Source organism: Mytilus trossulus, chromosome 4 (assembly GCF_036588685.1).
Source record: "Mytilus trossulus isolate FHL-02 chromosome 4, PNRI_Mtr1.1.1.hap1, whole genome shotgun sequence".
In the NCBI taxonomy this organism is placed as follows: Eukaryota; Metazoa; Mollusca; class Bivalvia; order Mytilida; family Mytilidae; genus Mytilus; species Mytilus trossulus.
In genome coordinates, this window is record NC_086376.1 from 69,840,288 (window position 1) to 69,849,257 (window position 8,970).

The 8,970-nt window shown below is 32.1% G+C and overlaps 1 protein-coding gene across 1 annotated transcript; it reads right to left on the minus strand.

Moving 5' to 3' along the window:
- Positions 1 to 2,466: 2,466 nt before the first annotated feature.
- On the minus strand, positions 2,467 to 4,594 carry LOC134714145 (uncharacterized). Its single transcript, XM_063575388.1, has one exon. The coding sequence runs from the start codon at positions 4,584 to 4,586 to the stop codon at positions 2,967 to 2,969; it is 1,620 nt and encodes a 539-aa protein (XP_063431458.1). The 5' UTR covers positions 4,587 to 4,594; the 3' UTR covers positions 2,467 to 2,966.
- Positions 4,595 to 8,970: the final 4,376 nt, after the last annotated feature.

Below are 8,970 nucleotides of genomic sequence, written 5' to 3' on the forward strand. Positions count from 1 at the left end.
AGCATTTTGGGAAACCATAAGGCATATTTTGTTAATAAAGAACAAAAAGGTAAAACATACTACACAGAAGAACAAGTGATTAGTATGCTGGAGTTTCTTATCGACAACATATTTGTTGAATTTGGAGGTAGACTTTTTCAACAAATTGTCGGCATTTCTATGGGAACGAACTGTGTGCCTCTCCTTGCCGACCTCTTCTTATTTTCATATGAATCAGAGTTCCTTCAGACACTTGTCAAAAACAAGAAGATCATAGAAGCCAGGTCAATTAATTTAACTTTCAGATATATTGATGATGTTCTTTCCATTAACAATCCGAACTTTTCTGATTGGGTTCAATTAATGTGACTACAGACACGGCTTCCTCCGCCTCATTTTTAGACTTATACCTCAAATTTGACATACACAGTCATTATGACCAGTATTTATGACAAACGAGACAATTTTAATTTGGAAATTATCAATTTCCCCACCTTAGTAGCAATATACCAACTTCACCTGCATATGGGATATACATTTCCAAACTTATTCGGTTTTCAAGAGCTTGCAGCTCCTATATATTCAGACTTTATTAAACGTCACCAGTGTCTCAGCAGAAAGTTGATGAACCAGGGATATGTCAAAGAACGGAAGATACCAAGAACTTGTTGATAAATATTCCGTATCAACTTCAGAAATAATACAAGATGGCCTTGAAGTATAGATCTTGCATACTGACGTTGGATATCATCTTAATAACGTGTTATAGTATTCTTTAGTTGTCTTTATTAATATTACTTTTACTGTTAAGTCAGTGTTTTTTTTATATTCATTTGACGTGACTCTGTGCTTATGTAAAACATCATACTTTAAACGACAAAATTATTTCATTTATTAATATTACTTTTACTTATGGATTTTGATATACTTTGAATGACATAACTGTTTTATTCAATAATACTTCTTTTTCTGTTAAGTCTTTTTTTTTATGATATACATTTGACGTGAAACAGTACTTATGTATCCCGTCATACTTTGAACCACACAATTATTTTATTTATTATTATTACTTTTACTGTCTGTTTTTTGTTATATCCACTTTACGTGACTCTCCATAATGTATGCCTTCATTTTCTGAACGACAAAATTATTTTTTGTCTACCTGTGCAAATTTCAAACGCGCAATTTTACACCAGTACTAAAAACCTTTCACCCTTTACGGGTAGAGTTTACATAAATATATAAAGTCGTATAAGATAAACAAAATGAGTATGTTAAATTTGATGTCTGCCTTTTTGTGCTTCTTCGTTACATTTGTTCGTTTTTACATTGATTAAGATGATAACACAATATTGACTGCTGTACCCCTATTTTTAACATTTTTACTCTTTGAGCCTATGTTTGTTTTGTCCATACATCGTTGACAATGTAATGGAATTTGATGCGACTGTCATATAAGTTAGAGGTTTAGCTAGCTATAAAGCCAGGTTCAATCCACCGTTTTCTACATTAGAAAATGCCTGTACCAAGTCAGGAATATGACAGTTGTTATCCATTCGTTTGATGTGTTGGACTTTTGATTTTTGCCTTTAATTTGATTTTGGACTTTCCTTTTTGAATTTTCCTCGGAGTTCAGTGTTTTTGTGTTTTTACTTTTTTCAAGTACTAGTAACATTTAAGATACAATAAAACCATGGTAAAGTCAAATGTTATATAATGTGAAGTAGTGTGTACAGTTCTTCTACACAACAATCCTGATTTTGTTGCAGTGTAAACTGTTTTTAAGGTAGATTCATGGTATACCGCCATCATGGATTGTACAATCACAGCAAAAATTTCAATTGCACAGTTTTGCGCAATAGCAAAATATCTTCAATTGCATAATTTTTTATTAACTGTGCATTTGCATTCAGATATCGCAGATCAAATTTATTCGTTCATAGTGTATTGATTTACGGTTTGTGAATGAGTTATGCCTTCCAATTAATATTTTATCGTGTGTTTTTCTATGTTGTGATGTTATATGCTATTGCTTCAGAAAAAGGAAGAAGGTTTGGTACCATTAAAACGTTTAATCCCTCTGCATGCAAATTTTTACACCTGTCCTAAGTCAGGAATCTGATGTACAGTAGTTGTCGTTTGTTTATTTTATTTATACATGTTTTTCGTTTCTCGTTTTTTTTATAGATTAAACCGTTGGTTTTCCCGTTTGAATGGTTTTACACTAGTAATTCTGGGGCCCTTTATATCTTGTTGTTCGGTGTAAGCCAAGGCTCCGTGTTGAAGGCCGTACATTGACCTATATTGTTCACTTTTTTAAATTGTTATTTGGATGGATAGTTGTCTCATTGGCACTCACACCACATCTTCCTATATCTATAGACTACATTATGTTAATTTATTTTATCTGATTAAAATATGAAAATTTTCTACAAGTAATTAATGGTAGGATTGAAGATTGTGTTACTCATGTACAGCCATCATCTTCTTTTTTATATATAAATTAATCAAATTTCCAACACAAGTGCTATCAGAAAATATATAATTTACTCTCGTTTACTGTTAGTATTGAAATATAGATGCCCTATGAATGTTTTACATCCTAAAATAGTCACTTCATATAACTTGACATCCTTAGCTGTACTGTTTAACGGTCTACTATATCCTTTGTAGAGTTATTTTGTTGGAGAGAAAACCAGAGAATAAGGCAACACTTAACATCACTGAACTAGTATATATATTTTTAGGGGCCAGCTGAAGGACGCCTCCGGGTGCGGAATTTTCTCGCTACATTGAAGACCTGTTGGTGACCTTCTGATGTTGTTTTTATCTATGGTCGGGTTGTTGTCTCTTAGACACATTCCCCATTTCCATTCTCAATTGTATACTATACATGTTCTGTAAATGTTTTTTCAACATTCTGATGTGGTCACTTCATATAACTTGGCCTCCTTGGATCTACTGCCCGGTTGTCTCTGACATCCTATCTAGAGTTGTCCTGTTGGAGAGAATGCAAGAGAAATAGGGAACATTATGTTTATGTCACTTGTTTTATAATATGTTATCAGCAGACCAGTATTGTTCAGGATATGAAGTGTATGAGTATTGATATCAGCTATAATAACATTGTCTCTAGGTGTTGTCACTATGCCTACTGGTGAGAATGGTACCTCTTTGTTGATCACTTTGTCTCCGGTATAGATATTGATTATATCACCACCCTGTCCTAACACTACTACTCTATATCTGTCATCACTTATTTTATCCACCACATGTATATTCCCATTGATTGTACTTGTTATTCTCCCTGGACAGGTTAATATAGGTTGTTTATGTTGGTCATGTTCATACACTCTTTCATGGTCTCCATTCTTATTCATTAGTATTACAACCCTCCTCCCTTGTTTAGGGTATTTTTTATTAACACCTGCTACTAGAACTTTATTGACACCAGTAATATAAACTGCTGCAAGAAGGAGTGGTGACACATCATATACTGAGTCTGTTAGTGTACCTGTATTACAACTGATTTGTTTTATTCTTGATTCCCCTGTAGATATAAGTAGATTATTTGATTGAGTAACAGCCATACCAGAAACCTTGGTGTTATAGCTGGAGAGTATCTTCAGTTTGGTTCCATCAGGTTTAATATTTTGAAATAAACCAAAAGCTCCAGAACTTATCCAGAATGACTGATCAACAGAGGGGCATACATATGTTACGGCTTTAAGTTCAGTTTGATATTGTTTTCTTATTTTTAGATTAAAATGGGGTTCATGAGATGAATTTTCATCCAATTCCAACACCCCAATATTAGACTGAGTTATCTCTCCTGGAATGAAGTTTGATACAGAGCCATAACTAGAAATTGGTTGTAGCATTTGGATGTCAATCGAGTTTTCTAAACTGTTTACTTCTGTAAAGAACTTGGAGACATCGGTTATTGCAATGAATTCCTGGACTTCACTGCTTTTAGTGTCAGCTTGTTTTAGTAAAACTGAGACTGCATTTAAATCAGATTTGATTGTGTTAGAAAGAGAGGTGTGATTCTGATCTAATGTATCTCCGAGTTCTTTAAAATGTCTTTCTACTGCAGCTTTAACAGATTTTTTATGCTCAAGAACATCTTCCTTAACCTGGTTGTATTTAGTACTTTCTGCCGATAAAAGTTTGTTAAGCTGGTCTTTTTGAGAAGCAATTTCTCTTCTATGCCTTTGAATTTTAGTTTGTCCTTTTTCCAACTTGTCTTTTTTCATATCATATCCTTCCTGAATATCTATAAGATCATGTTTCTTGTGAACTTTTGACACACAGGTTGGACAAACTAAAGTGTCACATGTCTTACAATAAAGACATGCGTATTGTCTAGCATGGTACTGACAGGGAATGTTTGTAAAGTCAAGTTCTTCCTTATATAGTCCAATATCTTTTAAATCAATTATTCTATGATTGTTTGCTGTTTTTACTCTTAAATGTACCTTTTCCTTACAATAATTACACAATAAAAGGTCACAGTCTAAACATTTCCATTTAATGGGTCTATCAGTTTCACATAATCCACAACTAACGGGAATTTGTCCTTTTCTGACTGATTGTGAACATGCCATTCTTAGTACAAGTCAACAGGTATATTCTACTTCCTTGTGTGTGATCAGGTAACCTTTCGTTGTCAACCTAATCACAGGTTAATTATTTTTAGAAATATTTCTTATTTTATAAATATTTCTTATTTTATAAATATTTCTTATTTTATAAATATTTCTTATTTTATAAATATTTCTTATTTTATAAATATTTCTTATTTTATAAATATAAAAACTTTAAGTCAATATTTAAAGTTAAATGACTGTTATAAGTGATACCATAGTTCTAGCAAATGATATGTTGGAGTTTAATTTGATGTGCGAAGAAGTGTGATTGTTGAAAATGCCTGTTTTGTCATTTGATTTTGCCAAGTGATTATAAATAAATTTTGTGTATAAACTGTCTTCTGATTGGTTAAAATTATTAGTTTTATTTTTAATGTTGTCAATTTTGATGGAGACACGCCCACGTTGTGAATTCATACGTCAGCAGGTGTGGACGTTGTTATTATCAAGAAAAATAATATAAAAAGTTCTTTGAGCCTTATTTTTGATAGAGATTTATTTATAATGAATGGCTTTTATTTATTTTGAATTTATTGAACCATAAAACTAATTTCTGACTCTTCACATTGAATAATCCGCGAATTAAATGGACTTTCTGATTGAAATTTCATCGAAGTTCAGTATTTTTTGTGATTTTACATTTTTTTGTTATATATACATGTATAACAAACACAAATTTTATTTTATTTATTAGCTTCTCAATGATAAAAAAGTGTATGTCTTATTGCAGTATATCTAATAAAATCTCTGATAAATTGAGTAGTTCAATATTTTATATATTTTTGTCAAAGGATCAAAGTAAATATATTGTTTCCAAATCTTATAAAAATTGAACAAGCCAAACTAATTTTATTCACGGTGGTTTGTACCTCATTCACTAAACATAACCTTAAAGATAAAAGATTTTTACAAAGTTTGAAGCTTATTCAATACCAGGCTAATGGTAAATAACAGGAATTACTGGCAAATTATCTATTCAGTAATTTACTGAAAAAGGGTAGTGCTTATCTGCTACAAATAACCATTGGACAGAAAGTCATTTATGATTTACAGTAGATGTTCGATATTAGATATTCTTTTCTATTTTTATGCCCTATTTACGGGCATTGTGTTTTCTGGTCTGTTAGTAATAAGAAGATGATCCTATTATACAGTCACATTATGACCTCTGACTGTTACAACTATGGAAGGTGTTTACGCCTGGTTCATAATGGACATTCATAGAATCACCTCTGATTGTTACAACTATGGAAGGTGTTTACGCCTGGTTCATAATGGACATTCATAGAAGGTACTTTTTGTCTGGACTTTGACTTTACAGAGTTTGAAACAGGAAGCAAAATTTGAAACTGTTTTCTAAAGCTTTATATCTAATATGGAAGCAGTCTGACCTGGATGCTTCATACCTTAGATATAGGAAGATGTGGTGTAAATGCCAATGAGACAACTCTCCATCCAAATAACAATTTAAAAATTAAACCATTATAGGTTAAAGTACGGCCTTCAACACGGAGCCTTGGCTCACACCGAACAACAAGCTATAAAGGGCCCCAAAATTACTAGTGTAAAACCATTCAAACAGGAACACCAACGGTCTAATCTATATAAACAAAACGAGAAACGAGAAACACGTATATATTACATAAACAAACGACAACTACTGTACATCAGATTCTTGTATGCAAATACCGTCTGTCATATGTCCATTATCTTTTACCTCATCATTATGGTCCTTTGACTGCTCAATTTTTTTAGGTTTCTTGTGATGTATAATACTGACTTATCATGAGTACTAGGACTTCTTTATTTCGAATTGAGGATCCAAGCAAGGTCCACAAGTCTATCAGAAAGGGTTCACCTGACCTCGAGCTCATTTCATGGATCAGTGATAAGTTTTTTTGTCGTAAATTTACATCTCAGATACTATAAAAAGTAAAATCACAAAAATACTGAAAATCAATTAGGAAAGTCCATAATCACATGGCAAAATCAAATAACAAAATGCATCAAAAACGAATGGACAAGAACTGTCATATTCCTGACTTGGTACAGGCATTTTCAAATGTAGAAAATGGTGGATTAAACCTGTTTCTATAGCGCTAACCCTCTCACTATAATAACAGTCTCATCAAATTCCATTATATTTACATGATGCGTTAAATAAACAGTCACAAATAATAAAATAGTCAAAATATGGGTACATCAGTCATCATCGTATAACAATTTTAAAAGGGGACAATTTAACCGAACACAAAAACATCTTCTATCTACGAACACATTAAATTGATTTGAGTGTCTGACGTCAGAAAATGTTATACGTCACTTAAATTTGTCGTTCAATGTGCATACAAAAGATTTAAAATTTACATAGGCAATGTAAGCATACAGGGTTAAAAAATCAAAAGTATGTAAGGATAAATTACAGAAATAGACCGATATTAAAACTAGTCCAAAAGTTATAGGTAGAATTTATGAGAATCCAAAAATAGTTAATACCACTACGCGATTGAATGATTTTGACGTTTGTGGTTAAACGTATATAGTAATTCATAATAGAAATATATCATAATGACATATAATAGACCAATTTAATACTGACGGGATCTTTTAAATTACAGAGTCACGTAATAAGAAGAAAAGAAATACAAAAAGTCGCATATACAAAATAAACCACAAAAAAATGAAAGCCAATACAAACACATTGACTAGATGTATAAGTACCGAGCCACGTCAAACTGATATCCCATAAAACCATTCAACAGTAAAAGTAATATTAATACTTGAATAAAGACAAATGAAAGAACAATAAAACATGTTGTAAAGATGATAAACAACATCAGTACGCAGAATCTATACATCATTTACTTTTTTAGCGAATAGTTCATCTGTTGATACATGATGCAAACGTTTTGAGTATATTAAACATGTTCCCCTAAATTGAAAGAATTGTATAGTGTCAAATCCTGAAATTACAAATAGTTAAGTCGCAAAGAAAACTTGTAAGATTTCTGCAGCTATTTTTGTTGAAATTGCACTAATTTGGGTACTGAGACATTGAACACTTAGCAGCAGGTACCTAACCAAAATATGGGATTGATCTGAAATGTCTGAGTCTCAGGCTCTGAGGTGATCTTGAAAAGTCACCAAATCATTCTCAATATGAGGCACCCATGTAAAATGTCTAAAATATTTTATTAAAAATGTGCTGGTTTTAAACTTTACGATTGACATTCAAAGTTATTAAGAGGACCAACACCAGGTCTAGAACTGCACCACTGCATGCAATTGATAAAGATAGCATGTTTACTAATTATTGCTTACAAGCAATGGGGCTACATCTCATCATTATGAAGCTGCAGAACCTTGTCTGCACCCAAAAACTAATATTCACTCAATTAATGTAGTTGGGGGGATAGGACCTTTATCGGGTGTTTTTAAGTTTGGGATTTCGGAATTGACCCTTTCAGTATCCGGGAATTCTTGTTTCCGAATTTCGGGACGTCGGTATTTACTTTATTTAATTTCGGGACTTCGTATTTTTAAGCCCTGGATTTCGGGATCAGGACAAATTAAGACATGTAGATAAAAGATTTTTGTACAAGAACTCAGAAATTTTTTAAAGGATAACCTCCAGCCCCAGACTCCAAAAATTAGTTGGGCAGGGTAATGTCTTTTTATGCTAATTATTAGGTAGTGTTTTACAACTGTAAAGTTTCACCAATATCTGTCAATCGTGCCATTGCAACAATTAATATGGACAGACAGACAGTTGCATCAAATTCCGTTATTTTTTACAACGATTCGTGAACAAAACAGACATAAACGTGTAAGTTGCTTTTTGCTATTTTTCTGATAAACATATAAGATAAAAGTAAATCTTAAAAAATTCTTTCAACAGTTTTACAATATATCAAATTGAAAAGAGAAACATAGTATTGTCTTCCTTACTCTAGTAGATATGTGTTTAAAGCTGGCATGAAACAGTGTCAAAACAAAAAAGAGCCCTGATAGTCTGATAACTCATGAGGATAAGAATAATTAAAGTCATACAGTTGTGCAGTATGTTTAAAACTAACACAAATGATAACTTTGATGATCTCAAGTATTCTATGCAGTTACATGGTTTAGTTGAAGCTTAACCATGGTGATGGCAAGTCTTCTGTACAGTTCTAACACAGTGACATCACGATATAGTGTGTTACTGTAACTTATTTCTGTTATAGTTAAATCAAAGACATGTAAAACATTGTGGTTTTCTTAATTGAAGAAACACATTGTGTGTTAACTTATAGTTTTTTAATTAGGACATCGTGATCTCAAGTTCATTTTGATTAATATGATA

Coding starts and splice junctions, on each gene's coding strand:
- LOC134714145 (XM_063575388.1), bottom strand. CDS start 4,586: ATGGCATGTTCACAATCAGTCAGAAAAGGACAAATTCCCGTTAGTTGT.